Source organism: Terrapene carolina, unplaced genomic scaffold (genome assembly GCF_002925995.2).
Source record: "Terrapene carolina triunguis isolate 2854851 unplaced genomic scaffold, T_m_triunguis-2.0 Scaffold62, whole genome shotgun sequence".
In the NCBI taxonomy this organism is placed as follows: Eukaryota; Metazoa; Chordata; order Testudines; family Emydidae; genus Terrapene; species Terrapene triunguis.
The window spans coordinates 30026163-30048014 of NW_020664413.1; the positions used below are offsets into that span (position 1 = coordinate 30026163).

At 36.9% G+C, this 21852-nt stretch overlaps 1 protein-coding gene across 11 annotated transcripts in view; it reads right to left on the reverse strand.

Moving 5' to 3' along the window:
- BAZ2B (bromodomain adjacent to zinc finger domain 2B) overlaps nucleotides 1–21852 on the reverse strand; it is a 279323-nt gene that overhangs the window by 83969 nt on the left and 173502 nt on the right. For 9 of the 11 annotated variants that reach the window (XM_029910477.1, XM_024219214.2, XM_029910478.1 and 6 more), the window contains 7 exons: nucleotides 12089–12299; nucleotides 9088–9180; nucleotides 8905–8966; nucleotides 2671–2736; nucleotides 1440–1505; nucleotides 717–761; nucleotides 441–467 (listed from right to left, as the gene is read on the reverse strand). In XM_029910477.1, coding sequence (XP_029766337.1) covers nucleotides 441–467; nucleotides 717–761; nucleotides 1440–1505; nucleotides 2671–2736; nucleotides 8905–8966; nucleotides 9088–9180; nucleotides 12089–12299 — 570 coding nt within the window. The remainder of the gene's footprint in view (nucleotides 1–440; nucleotides 468–716; nucleotides 762–1439; nucleotides 1506–2670; nucleotides 2737–8904; nucleotides 8967–9087; nucleotides 9181–12088; nucleotides 12300–21852) is intronic. The other 2 variants (XM_024219234.2, XM_024219222.2) reach the window with 1 other exon arrangement.

A 21852-nucleotide genomic window follows, 5' to 3' on the forward strand; every position in this document is an offset into this window, starting at 1 on the left:
AGTAATTCTAATCCAATTTGTAGTGTTCTAATCCAAAATTATATTAAAAGCTTTATACTGAATCCCAACAAATGGGATAAGACTTGCAAAATTTGTACAGTGATTTTCTATGAAAGATAAAATGCTAATTTTGCATAAATTCATCACTGATTTTACATAATGGTCCAACTCATGTTGTGACATCAGTAATGTAGATTTCCAGTCAACAGCCTCATATATGGATCGCAGAATTCAATTTATAACACGTCTGAGACAAGTCATACTTTTTTTTCTTTAATAGACAAGACAAGCAGATGTATGCAATGCACTGTGCTGTAAAGCCATGCAGCAGTATGTAATATGACAGCAGCCAGTGCTACATTTTATGCATTGCTATGACAACCATATCACAACCAAATCACAATGCGGTGTTAGATGTACAAAAATAAACATACCCATACCATATCTAGTCTATGCCTCTCCAACTCCTGGTAGAAAGAGTTGGCACAACATTATGAAACAGAAATCACAAAGTCATAAAACCACTTTATAACCCCCACAAAGAGACCCCAATACCAAAGCAAGTCAATAAACCATAAGATGAAAGAAAAACTTATGCAGGAATCAAAATCAGAAATTTATACCAAAAATATTTTGAAGACTTTCCCCCCAAATAGCTTAAGCAGAAGTTAAAAATTAGCATTTGCTACTGTTCTGATAACTGTATGTATACCAACCTGATGTTTCAGAAGAACAGCCTGCTGCCTTCGCATCTCTTTTTCCTTAAACGTAAGAACAAAAAGGTGCTTCAAATACCTGACAATTATTATTTTTAGCAGTAAGATGCAATTTTTTGAGCCATGCTAAAATAGGAAGAATCTGCATTCTCTCTCTCTTTACTCCTTTATTATCAAACACTTTACATAATATAGGAACAGTTTATGCTACCAAATCTACTGAACTGAGCATCAGAAGATGCCAATAACATTTGGCTACACTGAGAGTGCATGATTTCCAAATACAGGAAGTAAGTTTTTCAGCACTGATAGGGATAAATGGGATATTTGACCACAACGTTACACAAGTAGCAACAGAGTTTTTCATTATACTCAACAAAAAACAGAAGAGACACTATGCAATGCTATTACATAAGGGTTTGGTGAGTATGTCTAAAGCTGCTCAAGCCAAGCATAAGGTACGGATAACCCTAGTATTGACACTTCTATTTATTATTTATATGCATGTATATGCGCATATATATGTATATGCACACACACGTGCACACACACACACGCACACATATGCACAGTACTTACTCTACATTTCTGTTACAAATGTAATACCTTATCAAAAAAGATTCTGCCATACCTACAGTTCTCATATTAGTTCACAATTATTATGCACAATCACACAGTTTTTATTTTTTGAAAATAAAAACTCTGATGCTCATCTAAACTAACCTTTATTCGTTTCTCAGCCTCCAATAATTTGGCATTTGCTGCTTCTTCCTTCTTTTTCTTTTTAGCCTGTGCATGCAAAACAGGTCTCAAGGTCATGCAACAACACCACTAAAACTTGAAAATAATCTCAGACTAAATAAAACTACATGCCTCACAAGGTGCAAAACAATACCACATATTATGTGTACATTATAACAGATTTCTTCCCCAGTACACTTTGCATTATCAGTAAGTTCACAATTAATTTTTTTTTTTTTTTTTAAGTCAAGCCAGAATTATGAAGTCACATTCAAGATTTATTTTACTTGGATATTTGTAACCAAGATACATAGCATAAAGGAAAATAGTTATTTTTTAAGTATGGTTGGAAAGAGATTAAAATTCTAATCATTATATAAAACAGTGGGTTAAAAACTTTAGCAATCAATGGTTTACCACTTTTTTCCATTTTAAATACATATTTGATGTAATTGAAAATGTTCAGTTGAAGCCAATGTAAGGACTGCTCATCAACACATTTTGGGAATAATATTCCCATCCATTTAATTTATATCAATATCAGTTTTAGTATAAGACAACTGAAACCAAAAAGAAATCTGTTGTCAGACAGATCAGAAATGGAGATCTGAAACAGAAATCTTAAATTCAAATTCCTTTAATTTAGTTGTATGTGACATGGATACATTATATGAAGCAACCATCTGCAATATGGAAGCTTATGTCTTTTAAAAATAGATCATGCACATTTTTGAAGATCAGAATCATGCTGTTCAAATATCACCTTCACAGACAAATGTTAAATATTTTCCTTCTTTGCTACTCTAATTTAACTTTTAAAACAAAGTTTTAAATCCATTCCACAGTCAGGAACTAAATTCCATATAAAGTAGATTGCAATACTATTTTACTCCCTGATTCTGCAAATACATATTTGCTTAACTGTAAGCATGAGTAGTCCTTTTGTCGTTGATCAGACAATTGTTGTGTTTAAAGTTAAGCATACGTGTAAGCAACTGCAGGATTGGGACCATAGTTTAAATTATGGATCAGTATTCTTAGAATTTCTGAAATAGTGAGACAGTTAACAATTTGAATCAAGACTGTGGAATTCCTGAAGCAGACCTTACTTTAATCCAGTTGCGACAAACATGCAGTTAAGACTTTTTTCTTAATTATAATGTTCTTGAAACGTATGAACACATTTAAAAATAATTATACTTATTGTTTCTACCTCTAAAATTTGCTGAGCCCGAAGTTCTTTTTCCATTCTGATTTGTTGAATTCTCTTAATTTTTTCCTGCAAGGGGGGAAAAACATCTTTTAACCCTTTTAAACAACAACAACAAAAAGTATATAAAAGATTTTTTTACATGAATGAAAAAAAAAAAAGTGAGAAAAGAGCCATAATTATTTTTAAAGAAATGAGCACTTGTTGAATCTTACACACATTCCAGTTGATTATTTTGAACTACAATTTTCTGTGTTTGGTGTTCTACATTAACATTAGCAAATATTTGATGCATCTCTGAAAGCACTGAAAATGGAATCTATGCCTGTGGGTTTATGTTTAGGCAGTCACAAGTTTTTCTTTTATACTAACTTAGAGAAAGGAAGCACCCTGATGACACTACAAAATATACAGTGTAGGCCAAATCCTGGCTTGCAATGGTAGGGATGGGTAGAAATAGGGGCTGTTGTGCTCTGACGCAGTCTGCTTATGCAGGGAATGCTGGGGGCTATGAAATCCTCATTGCTCCCTACTATCTGTTGCTTAACTCTTGCAGACATCAGGGGGCTGGGAGCATAGCCATTCTTGAACCTCCACTGATCTTGCTACCTGGGACCACACAGTACCTCTGAGCATATTGCATGGCCCAAAGTACCTACCCAGTAACAGCCAATATTTAGCCTAGTCATATCTGATCTGGATGAAGTATGCACAATTAAGTGCTATATACTTTTATTTCCACTGGAAACTAACCTATCAAGGTGGATAGTCTGAGTTTGGACAACCTTACTTGTATTTCTCAGAAGGGTGTATGAAGTTATGCACTATAGAGTAAAAGTAAATAAATAAGTCTGGAAAACAGTGACCACAACACTTTCAGTCAAGTTCATTCCCAGAGACGTCAGCATGCCTGTGAGCTCCTGAGGCATGGGGGGAGCCTAATGCAGTCACTGGACAGTTTTATTTTACATGTCCCATGTTGTATACTATGTGATTTGTAAACAGAGATAGTATGTGGTGCAACTGAAAACCTTATAGCATCCTATTTAAGGGTTTATTGTCTCAGAACAACTGCTTGAGGCACATCAATTAAAAGAGCAGAGCATATCTATGGATGGAGGTGTTTCCATTCTGTTATCTGGACAGACAGGAGAAAATCTGAACCACAGAACTCAGGACATAGCAAAGCTTATTCCAAGGGATGTCAAAGAAGCTTGCATCAGGCTGTGTCATACAGACAAGCGTTCGATGAACATAGTATCAAGGCACCTGGAAGAGAAAAGTCTGAGTATGATACGAGCCATCAATTCTCTATTCTGTGTGTTGGAAATTACGTCACCACTGTAGTTTCCGGAGACTCCAGAGAATAAGTAAGTCATGAAGAGGAGTCAACTTCATCTCCTCTCAGGGGCATGGTGACGGTTCCTGCACAGTACCAGAAGCAGGACCACTATGGTTGGAACAGGTTACTAAAAAAAAATATTCTGCCACCTCTATGTTCTCTATTACAACTTTCTGAAATTTAAACTGTTTAAAACATGTTAAAAGTCACTACATTTTCTGTGCTGGAGGCTAAACACACGCCAAAAAAGCCTAATGTGTGTGTGGGGGGGGGGGGGAACCCCTCTTAACCATACTCTGACCTCCCAGGAAAGAGAAGTGTAAAAAGCACAAAATTAATCATCTAGAGTCACCCACAGTTTTATTACCATAAGTATATTTAATTAGATTTCTTTAAAATGTGGCTATCCAAAGCTCAAACATCTCAGCTACCTGCAAATGTCACTATACCACCTAGGGACAGAGGCAGTGAGCCCAGATCAAAGAGCTTAGTTGCAGAGTACCCTGTGGATGAAACTCTGTTCTATGAGCAGGCAGGTAGTTGCATTCTGCCCTAGCAGTTTCCAAATAATATTAAAGGTGTAGCCCCAATGTAGAGTGCAAAATGGCAATCGACCTCTCTCTTAATACTACTGACTCCACCATCTCAACTGGAAAATCATTCCACCAATTCACCAATCTCTCTAAAAAAAATGCCTCTTACCTGCTGTATGCCATAGTCATACTTAAATAACATCTATGTCCCCTCATTTTAATCTAACAACTTCAAGTAGATCTAGTTGAATGAAATACCACATATACTCTAGTTTAGGGACAATAGCACTTCAAATCTTAAAAATTACCATTTTGTTTCTCTCCTCATATGCAAGCCCTCTCCATTCCATTTATTATTTTGGTATCCTACCCTTATTCTCTACATTTTAACAAAATTTTTCTTCAACTAACGTGACCTACACTGCATATTTCACAAATGTGGTACCAATATACTCAGTGTTTTTTTATAAGTTAGCTAGCATAATATCCTTTAGATACAAGCCAACATCCTCTTAGCCTTTACTGTGCTGCAGAGTGGACTAAAATTTTATATGTTGAGTTTATCAGTTCAAATCCTTTCCCTCTCCTTTCTTTACTAATTCAATTCTATTTTGACTATACTTAGCCTGGGCATTACACACAAAAACAGGACACTATGTTGTACGTGTTAGATGAAACAGTCCTTTACCATGTAAAAGTTTCTAAATGCAATTATCTGAATAAACTGATTAAGTTAACTCAGACTGAAGAGGTTTACTCTCATGCACACAATTGCCAGTATCTTCAAATGCTATTTTAATAGGTAATCTCTTTCTATTAACTTCTTTTTTTGTACTCATCATGTTTACTAAAGATATTGAGGCCACTACTCACAGTGACTGAGTAGCACCTGACTCTAAGTGTGGTCCCAACTGATTCCATGGACTACACAAAGCATAAAGTACTACTCAGCATTAGCAGGGATGTTAAAATCTGTTCCACGGTTCACTAAACACTACTGCCCTAATCAGATCTGCTCAACTGCATATCATAGACCATATACTGCTAAGTCAGAGGAGACTCTAGGTGACGTGGTAGAGTCCTATGTTTTTGGAGCAAGAGGCTTAAGTCCTTTTTCCTCTGTTGCCGTGACCCTTCCTGGGTCCTTAAACTATCCTGTCGGTCTCCCCAGTGCCCCAACTACAGCCCCTTGCCAGTCTCTGTTTAAACCAGGGAAGCCCCAGTCCAAACAGGGCTGCACTATGGCAAACTTTAGGACGTCTGTTAGATAGGGACAGTATCTCCTTAGGAGTGAGCAGTTCCATTTCTCAGTTAGCTATCACCTGTAAATCTTTTGTTCTCCTTGACCCCTTGCCCAATTTCCCATTCACTTGGCAGCAACAGGGCAATCACAGGGGACATGTAGAAAGAAAGATACGTAGATAGTTATCTCAAAAGTGCCTCCCTGTGAACCTTATTAGATTCATGACTTGCTGGAGAATCTAGGGCGGATTTGCAGAAAAAGGCAGATGGGGGTGTTGAGGGAAAGGAGGCAGGGCGTGTGGAGGGGAATGGGTGCCCAGGGAAAGGGTCTTTTCTTTACACTAAACTTTAGTTAGTAAAAAGTTTCAACATGGATAAAAGGTTTCCCTTACATTACATCCCCATAACAATATCCCACTAAGCTATCATTCCCAGCCTCCCTAATGTACAGAGACATACAGAGGTGTGAATAAGGAGAGTCCCACTGCAGTGAGCAATTTTGCTATCGTGTGCTTTGTTCTATCTGTCACAGTAGAGCTGCTCTCCCACAGTCTTTAAACATCAGGTGCATTTAAAAAAAACACATGGAAATCCCTATCCAAAGCTGTGTTAAGTTATACTTAAGGATGTTGAAGTGTACATTTTCTATTTATCTAACGAAATCACTACAAATCAAGGAAATCACCACTTAAGGCAATATTAACATTCACGTCACAGCTTACCACCCAAAAATCACAATGCCCACAAAAATTAATTCAGATTCCTCATGTCTACATAAAACTAACTTTCACTTCCAGCATTCAAACACCGACAATGTACCCTAGCAAGATTCTCTGAAATCTCATTCAACTGCATAACCTTAACTCTGACCTCTTTTTTTTTTTTTTTTTTTTTAGGTAGAAACAAAACAGGACACAGTTCTTCATTACAACTTGGTGGCATGTATTTGTTACGGAGGTCAGAGTTAATGCTGCTTGTAGAGAAATAACTATTAGAATTCTCAAAGTTTTGAAGTTGAAGTGTGCTTCAACAGCAAAAGGATTGTGTTGTTACTACACAGGACCCAGATCGTACCATGCGAGGATTAAAGCTGGGCAACTTTTTAATTTGTCAATTTTGCTGAAATGTTCATTTAGGAAAGAAAAATAGAACACATATCAAGATATTTCAACTTTTTCAAAATGAAACCTTTTGATTGTTTTGTTTGAATGCTATTAGTTTAAAAATGTCCTTAATTTTTTTTAAATGTCAAGTATATTTAAAAATGGTCAAAAGTTTTATTTAACCCAAATTATTATTATTATTATTATTATTATTACACTTTTTGATTCCCTGAAAATTTCAAAAATGTTGGTTTTCAGTTGAACCCAGTTTTTTTAAAACATTTTTTGAAATTGCCAACAAACCGAAAAATATGTTATTCAGCCAGCTCTAGTCAACACTGACTTGTAATCATTTCAAGATGGTGAGACGATGAGAGTACACATTATTTCATCCCCATTAATGACTCCCCAAAGCCAAAAACAAATACAGACAGATCTGGGTTTACTTGTTTCCTGAGAAACCTGAATGCACAGTCCTATCATGTAGAAGATTCTATAAATAATATAGATAAACCTCACTTAAATTAGGGTTGAGCTACAGGCACATTTTCAGTATGCTGAGCAATACTCTAACACAAGCGCCATTTTTTTAAACAACTGACCTACAAAAGCAATTAATCAGCAATACGCTATTATAAGTAAGTTCCCTTGGGCAGGGACAGTCCTTTTGTTCTGTTTCTACAGCACATAGCACAGTTGGGTCCTGGTCCATGACTGGGGCTTTAAGGCACCACTGCAATGTAAATAATAATAAAATCCATAGCAGAAATTGACCAGAAAGGTAGAAATTTATACCAATGTTCACTCTCACAGGTTACAATCAAGATATGGTATCAAGAATGTGATAACAAATCCCTCCTTGCACAGACATCTGGTGAAGCCTGTTTAAAAAGTGCAAGGTATTTCATCTTGAATACGTTCCACTAGCTACATGGTTGGGTTTTATTATTGGATTGAAATGGAAATCTCAAGTAAACACTGACTCCCCTTTCCACACACAAAGTAATTAAGGTACTTTGTTTTTCATTTTCTTTATAAATCAAAGAAATATTGTAACTGTACTGCACAATACAAGGACAGTCAAAGAAATACTGATCAGGATATCCTTACAATCTTAATAAAGTTCTCTATCAAAAAATCAGAATGCCTAGGTTCTAACCATAAACACACACAATTTAAGCTTCTACACAAACAGCAAAGTTTCTATATTGATATGAATACAGAACTTAAAATAGCGCAAAGAGCAATAATTTAAATACTTTCTTCAAAAACACAATGCGCATCACACACTATTTCAGAAGTTAATGTGTCCAGCTCACTGCAGGGAATAGAATTAATACAAAGAAACCTAGTAAAATAATTGTTTTTTTAGAATTTCAGGCTTCAAAAGCAATCATAATCATTTAATACTTCATTTATTGGGATATTTGTTCAAATGATGAAAAACCTGCTTCCACAAGTAGCTTAATTTATTAATGGCTAAATATGAAAAATCTTCTTGCTGTTGAAAGTATTACATATGGTTAAGAGCCTTTGCTATAACAATATTTAACAGTAATTTTATATTTAAAAAGCAAGCAACGTGTAATTTAATTCATCACGATGCTTAGATATAATTGTTCTTAAGCAATCCAAAATCACTGGCAGTTTTCTCTCTAGCAGTTTTGGCTGAGCTATTTCAATGTTTACATAAGCAGCTATATCACTATTTCTTTTTATAGAGCCGTAGAGTAGTTGAGCATGTAACTAACTGGAGGGCCAGCTGCGCAACCCTTATTCACACGCGTAGTGCCATTGAAGTCAACATGATCACTCAAGGAACATATTCATCAACATGAGTAAGGGCTGCACAATCTAGTCTTTCAAAATAAAATACAACATATGATCTTTATAATTAGATAACTAACAACTTCAAGTTTTAACAAGTACACTGTATAACCTATCAAATATATTGAAAGCATGAGTTTAAGTAAATAAATAAAATATAGATCTTATTTAATGAACACACAAAATTTACCTGCTGTTTCATTATCTTTATCTGTTCTTTTTGCTTCCGCTTTTCTTCAGCAGCCATAATAGCTACAAGTAAAACAAAAAAACGTAACATCAGCAGAAAATGACTGAAGAACAGTAACCTAATATCGACAATTCTAAAGCTCATCTGCAAGTATCCACAATCTCTTAGAGGTTTACTACTTACCTTGCTGTTTTTTTGCTTCTTTGGCAGCTCGAGCCTGTTCCTGCTTCTGAAGTTTTCTCAAAAGCTTTATTTGTGCTGCTTGCCTAGCTATTTCTGTAACACAAAGAGGAAATATTAAGCACATAGTCATAGCATTGTCGCACATAAGAGATCTAACTTATGTGTTCAGACATTTTCACATAAAGAAAGAGGAGACGAAGAAAATAGTGAGTTTATCTTGCACATATTTATCCTGAAAATGTTTAAATATAGAATTCTTATACCAGGATCTCTTTTATAAACAAATACCTATAACAGCTTCTCAGATGAACATGAATGCTCTCTGTTATCTACACAAAAATGATGTATAATTCTGAAAAACGAAAATGATTTACTTTCAATCAAAAAATACTGACCCACCTCTTTGTCTCTTTATAAACTATTCCATATAAACTTCTAATCCTTTTTGAACAATCCCATGAGAGGGTTCAGATAGCACATACTACGCAGTACGCTATCATAAGGCTAGATTTTGCCACTCTCGCATATGTTGATTAGTATATCTTACTCTTTGAATAGTTCCATTGATTTTAGTGAGATTATTTGTGAAGTAAGGTGGTACTGAAGTGAGTTAAATTTTCAACCTGAGTCACAGACACATTACTTTTTTTTATTCTTGTTATTTTCCCTTAATCTAAAAGATAATTTAGACTAGAAGTATATGGCTGCTCTCTGTGTATGAAAAAATGTAATAAAATTTCAGGGTACAAGACAAGGATGTAAAACAGCAGAGCTCAAAATGAGTAACATAACAGTGAAGAGGTCTACTAGTTAAAAAAAGAAAAAAGAAAAAGTTAAAAAGACAGTTTATGGACGGTTTATCATGTAACCAAAAAGAGGAAAAAATTAAAGTATATTTTAAGAGAATACATCAGTATTTCATGTAAAAGCTATTGAAAACTGAAAAAAAATCAGATCCTGAATTACAGAAGAGTGATATTTGAAATGCCTGAAAAACTTATTTTTTCCCACAGAAATAAGAGAGATGAAGTATAAGGATTTAAAGATGCAGTACAGACAAAAAGGAATTGTTAGCGGGTACTCTATATATAGGGTGGGATTTTCAAACACATTCAGGACTGGTATAACTCTGCTTCCACCAAACTCAGTCCTTAAACTCCAGTTGACTTCAGTGGGAACAGAGTTAGGCCAACACTAAGTGCATTTTCATATAGGCATCATAGAATCATGGGGGTGAGGGACAAAACAAAACAAAATTCTAAGAAATATTTACACAATGTATAAAAAGTTACCATCTACCCATCCGGGTATTTATAACACACACTATATAGACATCTCTCTGCAGAATATGAATGCCTTACAAATTCTTCAAGTAAGTAAATATATGGCCAGTTCAAAGAATTGGTACGTGCTTAAGAAAAACTCTGGATGCCACCCATGAAATGAGCCTGGAACCCTCTCTATTAAAAACACTTTTTTCTTTGAAATACATTGACATATCCAAATACATGGAGACACAGAATAGTTGATAGGAAGAATGCCAAAATGCCTCTGATTGGACTAGCAGTTCCTAGTCTATACCATTATTAATTAGTAAAGATTCCGAAAGATTGAGATCACAAAACATCAGGTCGAAATCAATTTTACTCTCAGTGCTTGAGAACCTGAGTGGGGAAAAGGAAGCCAAGGGGGGCATTAACAGGCATAATAGGTCCAATACTACATATAAAGAACCGCCTGTAGCCATGGGCTATGAGAATCATCTGTCCTTGAAGAATGGAGAAAAGCAGACAAGAGAGTGCCTCCAAATACCTATCTGCTTGCATGGCCTCTTTCAGTGTAGTATCTGGACACCTCTATGAAATCTCAAACAACAGGAAAATTTGCAAACAGGGCACGGGGAGGGGTGTCTGTTAGTAATACATCAAAGTCACTAGTGAGGAAATAGTCACTACTGAGGAAATACACCCCAATTTGCTCTAACCCTGCTACTGTAGGTAGAGGGCTGAAAAAGGAGGCATTGTGGTCTAGTGGTCAGAGTGCACATCAGGAGATCTGGATTAATTCTGGCTCTGAATGGGCTAGACAACCTCTCTAGCATCTGTTTTTGCATTTGTAAAATTAAGCGGATATCGACCTTCACAGGGGTGTCATGAGGCTTAAGCTGTTAATATTTGTAAATTGCTTTGAGATTATCAGATTGAAAGCAATATACAAGCAACAAGTACTATGGTGCTTAGTGGCCTCTAATGAGACAGAAAATGATCTAGCTACCTTACCTGATATCCAGCCCCAAGCCAAAAATACTACCTACAACAGGTATCTTTAAAAATGCATCCTCTCTGTTTGTTCAGGTAGAATGTTTCAATCATCTCCAATGACTGATTCTTTGTTGTGTAATGCTCTTTGCAGGCACAGGGAAAAAAGGCACAATGAATCTCACAAAGAGGTAGTAAAGGCTTAGATATTTTAAGTATGAATCTTGTGCAGCACCGCAACAGACAGCATATGTGCACATTCACTATATAGGCCAAATCAATCATGAAACTCAAGAGGAAAAATAACCCTGAGCCTTAAGAGAATTTTGTAGAATATCAACTTATTTTAGGAAAATTTGATGCAATTTTGAAGTACAGCGCTGGGATGAAGGTTACATGCCTGATGCTTATATTTAGGATCAGATTCTCATATCCTTATGTATTTAAAAAAAAAATTGTCAGTGGTACCCAGATTTCCACTCTTATTACATTGTATAAATCTAAATAGAGTTAATATTGCCCAAGCTTATTCATTTATTACATAAACACATACACCCCCTCCTCACCTCTCTTTAAAGAACATTTATATCTACTTGGCTTTAACCTGAAGGTCACACTTTTGACAAGATTTCAAAAAGCAACTTGCAAGGACGTACCGTAGCAGAAATACATGGTAATACTTGCCCTTAGGAAAATCGAACATCGTTACTTTCAGGTTGTGGAAACTATAACAAATTTCTTACCTTGAGCTTGCAATTTCCTTAACAGCTTTGCATCAGTGTTGTCTAAAAATTCAGTGCTACCAACATTTGGAGGTCGGCCTTTGCGACGCCTCATTCTTGATTCTTCTCTAGCACGCTGTCTATCTGGATTTGGTGGTCGTCCTCTACGACCTTCCATAGCTCTGATACGGGGAATGACTTCCTCTTCTTTCAGGAGACACCACTGCATACCCTTTTAATTAACATATTTCATAGCCATTATAAATAAAAGTGAAAAGAAAACAAAAACACACATTCACAGATCTGGTCAGACATGCAAAAATGCATATGTCTATATATGTAAATATATTTACACAAAAACATGAAAGTCAGTATTAGAATAACAGTGGTGACACAGAGCAATTGCATAGATATTGAGGGATTTATCAAAAGCATTTCTACAATTTGCCACTAAAACTTACAAGATCTCAAAGCTAATTTACTCAGCGAAACACCATTTGTTATTACATATGTACCACAACTATATTGCTTCTAGTTCTCTCTTGCCTAAATAGCCCATTGTTCAACTTAGTAGGTTAGGCAGAAGAACAGATTTTCCCTTAGCCTATAAACTTCAAATTTAACTACTATACCTGCACTTATCCATTAATCAATGTGATGTTTAAAAAAATCTGACAGGCTATATGTAAAGACCATTGTTTTCCTGAAATTTATAGAATATAAGGAAAACAGTAAAAGCAGGAGAATTTATTGTGATTTTTACTTGTTACTTTTGGAGGGTTGGATATCTCAGTTCTATAATAAATAAATTGAAAAACCACAAACTCATTTCTACCTTGCGATTTTATTTAGTACACTTTAATTTTCACCTACTGTGAAAATTAAATTTGTCAGTCAACTAAAATTAAAAACTAATCAAAAGTTTTCAAGTAGTTATAATCTGCTCTATGACCTTAATTCAAAGCTCTGGAAATTGTACAGTCTCCTGAACAAGTTAAGAAGCACTAAATTCAACCCTTTTTAATTTCTCATGGCACCTATCCTCATCCTAAATTCCTGTTGCTATAATACCAAGAGGTTAGTTTTTAGATAGCTTTCATTTAATTGACACAAGGGGGAACCTCATATTGTGTCTATTAATTAAAACAGTTGCTTGATCTATTTGATCTTGCTTGATTGAGCTTGATCTATTTGGAACTGTGGTATCTCTCACTGCTTTTCCAATTTTTTTGGAATGATAGGAAGAAATGATAGCTAAGAATACTTCTGGGAGCACGTCATTATTTACTTAATGAAAGCTTGTCAAGGACTCTGAAAATGTCTGCCAAAGCAACGATGAAGCCAGTCACATCTACTTTTTAAAAAAATACTGTTGATTTGCAATACTGAATTTCTGAATTAATAAGTGCACAAACAATAAAATCACGTATGATTAACCACAAAATGTGCTTTGTTCATTTATTTTGTCAATTATGTTTTAATTATTTATGCTAATCTTTCATAATATGTTAAGAAATGTTTCATAGAACATTCTGGAAAAGGAACATTTTAATAACATGAGACCCTCACATCCAAAAGCAGCTGCTAATAGAAGCTGCATTGATATTTTTCAAATCTCAAACCACTATGAAGTAAGCGATCACAAGAATCCATACTGTACTTGGCATGCGGATCTTCCAAGAGGCATACATTAACTGATATCCAGCACCAAGTGCAGAATCCATCCTTGTTAAAAACTGATTGAAGACTTCTCAATTCAAAATCAGTATCTGTACCACTCGAGCCAAAGAAGTATCTTAAATATCTGTCAGCAGGAGTACCATTTATAATATATATACTATATTCTTTTTCAGGTGTCTAATATCTCAGGGATCTCCCGCTGTAGTTTATCACAGACTATGTGTCTTTTTGAGCCATGTAAACAAGGCTAAATATTGTCTCTCTTTATGGTACATACCATCCTGCAACCTAGCAGACAACTTCTTATATGTTTATTCATGAGTGAGAAAAAAATGCAGAACAAGATTCAGAAATAGAAGAAAAAAAATCAATCAATCATGGTTCAAGGATAGTCCAGACTGTGCTGTACTGGTGTTTGCTCTCCTTTCGTACTGTTTCCACAAACTGAGGGACACTACATTCAAATACATTAACCTTTGAAAAATCCTTCATCATCAAAGGTAAGGAAAGCCATATGGATTCCGCCTTTCCATACCACATTTGATTCTATGGACAGGATTTTTCCACTGGTGTAAATCAACATATTACCATAACAAAAGGAATGTTGATTTACATCAGATGATACTCTGCTTCTGTATCTATTTTATTCAGTTTTTTAGAATGCAGAACAGGAGATATTTGCAGGACATGACATTGTTTTAGAACAAGAGTCTAAAGGAACTCTCTTTTTCTGGTCTTCTTGAAGCATCGAAGAATGTTGGATGAGTAAACATAGATTGGGAAAAAGACAGCCAAAATCTCATTGTAAATTTCAATCATTTTAGAAGTTGTTGAATTCTGGGAACCATTGTTTATTCAAAAACAGGAATCTGGCTATTCCATTTAGACTCCTACATAGTTTAGTACCAGCTTTCAGTGGTATCTTCAAAATTACAGGCCTTGTCTCCACTACGATTTTACATCAAGATAGCAAAATCAATGTAAAAGCACACTTTTTTGCAGTGAAGACATAGCTATAGTCCATGTTAGAACAGCCTCAAGGCTACTCTAACTTATTTTAGCTAATAATCGACTCTTAGGGCTGTTATATAGCTGAGGATTGCTGAAGTGCAAATCATTCTATCCCATCACTCCTACCAGCCTTGACACTACTCATATGCAAGACTAACCCCCTATGTCTTGTGATGCTCTAACACACCTGAGAATCAGGACCAGAGTTCCTGGGATCCAGTCTTGCATTCAGATCACTAGCCAGTTCTATATATCTATAGACATACATCTCTTTTTTGTTTTTAAACAGACACAGCAGAAGACCTATTCCCAGGTAGTGGATAAAAGTAATCTGAATGATATCATCAAAGTACGTATTTCACAGCTGTAACACAACATAAGAGGTTTTAGGAACCGGAAAATGAGGTTACTTATGTTTACAGTAACAAATGTTCTTCAAGGTGTGTAATCTGTATATGCATTCCACAGTTGGTGAGTGCATGTCCAGCATACACACGTTGGAGAATTTTCTTGTCAGCAGTACCCCTAAGGGTAATGCATGCGCCATTCCACAAGGGCATTCCGTGGTCTCAGGACTCTGAAGTAGCAGGCACAGAGGTAGGTAGTGGAATATGTATACAGACTACACATACTGGGTCAAACCAATGGTCCATCTAGCCCAATATCCTGTCTTCCGACAGTGGCTGGTGCCAAATGCCAAATGCTTGAGAGGAAATGAAAGACCAGGGCAATTTATTGAGTGATCATATTGTCCAGTCCCAGCTTCTAGGAGACAATCCCCTTGTCATCCAGACCTAGCTACCTGGCTTCTCGAAGAACATCAGTTACCATAAAGGTGTGTACTCTCTTTTTCTTCTTAGAGTGCTAGTCTGTATGCATATTTGTGACTCCCAAGCAGTTTCCTGTCACCCGAGTCGTATAAGAGACATCAAAGTATGGACTGCAACACAGATCATGTGAATCTTGCATTGTCCCTAGCAGCCTGCACCAATATACAGCGTTTTGTGAACATGTCAGTCCACCTTCATCCTGGGTCTTCTGCACTGAGGCCACTGGGTGGCCCTGGGGATGCAGCAGGGATGGGTCTAGCCTCAGTTGCATGGGTGAGGGTCTTAACCTGCGGATTCAGATACGACGATCACCATGGGGCCACCTGCTCTACATTCCAAAATTAAAAACCATGGAGACACCCCGGTGTCTAAAACCGGTGATCCTCATACTGCATCATAGCAGTATCAGGCTCTCCCCTTAGTTATGGGTACACACCTTTTGACTCCTTGGGAGAAATCAAGACTGCTGAGTCCTGGGATCAGGCTGGGGACAGCTGTTGGCTGTCTTGAGTCAGAGGACAAGACAACAGTCCTCTGGAAAAGATTGTGCCCGTCCCATGAGTGCAGGGGGGACATGACTGGGTGCTGGAAACATTGAGGCCACTGGGTCCAGGAATCTGGAAAGCATCAGGAATAAGTGTGACATATATAAGTGCAGGCCCCAGAGACGAGGCCCTGAGTGGTGGAGCCCCAGCAAGCTGGTGTGGCAGTGACTGCGCAGGTACCTGAAAGCATGCTGAAAGCATCAGGATGGCCAGTACCAAAATCAAACTTTTGCCAGGTCCTGAGGTAGACAGTGACCACTCTGACTTCTTGGTACCAAGGCGGCTTATACAGCTGTGGCAACTTGGGGTGGTGGGTGCAAGCTATGGTGCTCAGGGAACTTTTTCTAAGTTTTGAGGCACCCTTGGTGTCTGAAAGGCTGTTAGTTTTATGTGGCCTTTACTTTGGATCAGGGGAGGGTGATCTCAGACTCTTCTTCCTTGAAGGCTTCCAGTCCAAGTCTGCCCTGTATCTGACCCACCCACCTAGCAGAGTCCTAGATCCTGGGCTCCAGCCCAAGCCCAGACACCTACACAGCAATGAAACAGTCATGGAGTCCATGCCCTGTGAGCCCAAGTCAGCTAGCATGAGCCAGCCACTGGTGTCTAGTTGCTGTGTAGACTTATCCTGTATGTCTTCCAGACAAGGCAACTTCAGACAGTTTTAAAGTCTACGCTGGGGCCGATTTCAACAACCTTTGTTCCCCTGTGGGCCTAGATGCCTGGAATCTGGAGTTGGAGTCCAACCTCACTGCCTGCTCCATGAGAAAAGCCTCAGGCATGAAGCGCTGGGTCCACTTCAAGAAGGACCTGGAGATTTCACAGTACCCCCAGGTATGTCCTTCTTGAGACAAAAACAGATACCTCATGTGTCCGTCATTCAGAAACACAACTGCTTCGCATGATGGGCAGTTCTTAAAGCCTGGGGAATTGCTGTGCTTGAGCATATTGTCCCACACCACCTGCAACCTTGGGGAAGGGCCTCTCTCTCCCTGTGGCTTCCATGTGCACCTATCTGACTAAACTCACAACACTAAATAGCCAAAGCGGAGGTAAATTTGAGGAGAGTTGCTCCGACATATACCATGAGCAGTAGAAAAGGAACTGAGGCATGGCAATACATGGAGAGGAAGGTCCTATGTGTCACCCCCCCATAGAGAATTGTCTAATTGACAATATCTAACACATATACATGAGATGTGCGCTCACCAACTATGGAGTATTTATCTGGACTAGCACTCAAAGAAGAAAAAAGTTCCTTCAACCCAACAAGTTTACATTTTAAAAACACATCTTAATCTCACTTTTTTGCTATCCCTCCCTTCTTTTTCCATAGAAAAACAAACAGGCATTTTTAATTCCTTAATTATGGCAAGAAGGTAGAGATTCCACAGATAAGGATGAATGATGGTTTCTATCCTTAATATTATATATTTCAGTTACTTACCTCTATAACTTATTCCATATATCTATTAATACTTTCATGAAGTAGCTTGACTCAAGTCCCTGTTAATCTTAAACTAGAAAACTAGGAGTTCTGTACCCCCTCCCTTTTTTTTTTTTTTTTAGAAAATTGGTACCAGTCTAAAAATGTACTGTAAATGACAATTACACCTCTACCCCGATATAACGCTGTCCTCGGGAGCCAAAAAATCTTACTGCGTTATAGGTGAAAGCGCGTTATATCGAACTTGCTTTGATCCACCAGATTGCGCAGCCCCACCCCCCCGGAGCACTGCTTTACCGCGTTATATCCGAATTCGTGTTATATCGGGTCGCGTTATATCGGGGTAGAGGTATATATCAGTTCCTTTCAGAATATAGAAATCCTTCATTATGTACCTCAAATATTCTTTGTTTTCAATTAGGAAAAAAATCTCTGATTGAGCTAAAAGAAACTTTAGGAGATTACTATGCTTTCAAATTCTTTTTTTAAATTCACTGTACTGAAAAGCATTAAGAAATGTCATTGTCAATATAGTAGGAAAATTTAGGTGGCTTTCAACCTGGAAAATTTAGATTGTATGTTCTACAGTCTACAACTCATCAAACCATGTTCTGAATTTTATAATATAGTTACCTGAAGTTATTATTTATTCCAAATTTGCGATTGATATAGTGCTTCTGGCTTTTATTAAAAAATGACTCAAAATACCTGCAAATCACTTTGTAAAACTAAAATTATTTTTCATATCAAGAAAAACTTCAGAAAATCTATCACATTGAAGTCACTAGCAAGAATTGTGCTGATTTCAGTGAGTGCAGGATCAAAACCATAAATAGTTTTCCATGCATCTTTTTCCATCTTTCAATTTGCATTTTGCAATGCTCACAATCAGATGAGACTGATACAATAACCTGGATTATGATATGCCAGAGAACTCAAAGAAAGGCAGAGAGAAGAATGTGAAAAGTAGCAGTAAAAGGCCAAAAACCGTAGAAAGTGGAGGAATCAGCAGAAAAAAAAAAAACCTATTTGATGAGCAAATTCCTGGAATAAAACTGATAATTTTCGAAACCAATAAAGATATAGATGAAGTATTGGCACTTTCATTATTACAACAGGACACTAAATTTCAGTAACCTACTTACAGATACCATTTTCATTAAGTACTAGTTTAATTTTTTGTTTGATTTACTGTAAATGGTATGTTAGCTGTTATCAGTTTAGTTCAAATGTTTACATGGTAATCTAATGAATCAAAATCTGATACATGAAGTATAAATATAATTTTAGAGCTGCTTAATCATACTAGGTTTTTAGGCAATATATTCTCTTTAATTCCATATTTTAAACAATATATGGATTAGAATAGAAAAACAAAAATATACACACTAAAAATTACCTGATTCAAAAGCTGGACTGATGCCACATGTAATAAAAATGCCAATATGGAATGCTAAAGTTTATTTTTGTCATTAAAAACATAGATGTAAAAACAAATCTGCTAAATCTAGTGGGTTGATTTTAAGAGACAACCTAAGTCTCTAGTTAAAAAAAATCCAGATTTACTATTTAAAATGTTTGCAGTTTTAATGGTATTTCAGATAAAATCAAGAAAAAACGTAAATATAAGATTCACATGCCAGTTATGTCTGGAAAGTGCAAATGCTCATGACCTCAGTTTGAAATGGATCAGATTAGTCTGTGGTATCTAATGCTGATTGGCGTACTTTAAAGTTAGGTAACATAACACTCACAAGTTACCTTCAACACAGATAAATTATAAGAAAAATGGTGGTAGTGACACAGAATAGAGATTCTGTAATCACATTAAACACCGAATATAGTAGGCTCATGCTTTGTAAGTACCAATAGGTATAGAATAAAATTAGAAGTAGGATCTGGGCTTGTAAGCATAAACATATATAGACATATATAAAAGACAACATACATATAGTGTTCACACACACACATACACAGAGTGTAAGAATTTGAAAATATACAATAACTTATATGATTATGTATGACAATGTAGCTACTGTGAACAAATAACATTACTCTCACCAAAGATGTTATCCCAAGCACACCTATGTTACAATAAAAAAAGCATCTCCCTAGTGACTAAAGGATAAAATTACTCACCTATAATTATTGTTCTCCAAAGACAAACGTCCTGTACAGATCCACTATAAATCTAATATCTCCAGAAGGCAGATATTGCTAGGGCTTTCCAAGATTCTGAAATGGCTCCCTCCTCCACCCAAGATGAAGGTAGCAGCTTTGAGTTTCAATCTGAGGAATCTGCAAATTCTTCCTGTTTGCTTGTCAGGATTTGGTCTTTGACTAAGTCAATGTGCATTATCTAGTTACATATCAAGCATCACAGTTTAGCTTCTACACTGGAAGCAAGGGATGGGGGGGGGAGGAGAGGAGCAATGCTTTAGTGGTACACTTTGGAAAGAAATCTGGATGAACTAGCCACAACTTCTCTTGAAGTTCCTGAGGCATGCACATTGCAGAGCCTGTTCTGCCACCCTCCCATGTGGTACGGTCTGTGCTCCTTCCCAGCACCCTACCAGTTCTGCTATAAGGTATGGAGGAAAGATACGGCCAGGTCACAGCTCTTCTAGACCAACCAGCAGTGGAGCTAGGAGAGAGCAGTGTTTGCATACCCAATTGTATTTAGCATTTTACCTGTAAGGGTGCACAAGGCAAGAGGCCTCTTGTGCCCCCATCCTCTTGCCCACCTGTTATACGCTGGGGACAATCCATCCATAAGAATGTACATGTGGAATCTGAGACCACTGGAAATCTCAATGTCTTTTAACAGTGTATTATGGGGAGGTGTGATCTGGGTGTGATAATAGTGCTGAGGCCATCTATACCACCATCCCTAACAGAACAGTATTTGCTAATACCTACTTGTTCTGTTTTAGCCTCCCCTTTCATGACATTTTTCTTTCTCTTAGTAAAACTGCTTTGACCTGAGCAGAATGTAGCAGAATAAAAACTGGAATTCTTGAATGATATTTAGAAGAAGTTTGGGATAATTCATTACCCAGCCTTGTGACTGAACTGTGGCCCTTCCTCAGTTCCTCCTTTCTGAAGCTTTGCAGTCCCAAAGGAGGGCAGGGAGTGCAGTACATCCCACTAGATAGAAGGTAAGAGGGGTGGAAAGAAGTAACTAAGGGTGGGGACATGTGAGATGGGAAGAATATAACAGACAAAGGAAAAGAAAAAGAAAAAAGAAAAAGAAAAAGAAAAAGAAAAAAGAAAAAAGAAAAAGAGGGGTTGACCTGATGTCCAGGAAACTAGTAGGTACTTAAATCAAAGTACTGAGGTTCAATAGCAAGATACATACCTACATGATTTATTGATCTTGACTTATTCAACCGTGGGTTTACAGTGGCTGATGTACAAGGAGCCTACAACATTAGCTTCCTCAATGCGCCAGAAGTTAGCCAATGCCACCCCAAAGTGAGCAATCTGGCATGGCTTCAGTTTTATTACAAACATTTATGCATGTTTTGTAGACAATGTATACTCCTACAGGGACTCAACCGCCTAGGCAAGGTGTTTTGAAATTCCAGGAATTGTAGAGCACATTTTCCTGATGTCTGTCCACATTCATGTGGTGATATCCAAGGAAGAATTATTTTTAACAATAAGTAAATATATTCACTGACATGAGATCACAAGAAAAAATGAAAGTCCCTAAACTGGACAAAATAGATGGTGGTGTCACACAGTTCAATCATAATTTATTCTTCTGTGAAGTGGCTACTTTATCCACATAAAGCAAAGCAGAGTTCTGCCACACTCAAATAGAATGTTTGTTCGTACAACTGTGCATAAAAACTGGATCCTTCAGAAAAGCTAATACTGTATTCTCTACATAGTAAATACCTATGTTTCAAGTATGTATTTTAGATACCCTAGATGGATGAAAATACAAAAAGAGACATGATACACACATACACAGAACTTCTACAGCTATGGAGCTTGTATAACATAATAAGAAAAAATTTCTACTCTAAGTAGTATCTGAACATGTTCTCTTACAAAATACTTAGCTCAAAGCTCCTTCTTACTAGACAACTATAATTTCAGAGCTGATCTTGGGATATACTGAGCACCTACAACCTCCTGCTGAAGTCAATGAGAGATGTAGATTTTCAGCACCTCCCAGGATCAGACCCTCAACTCTCAACAAAAGCTACTGTAAAGTACTATGTACGACTATAAGAATGAATTCACTAACAACAGGCAATGCTCCAG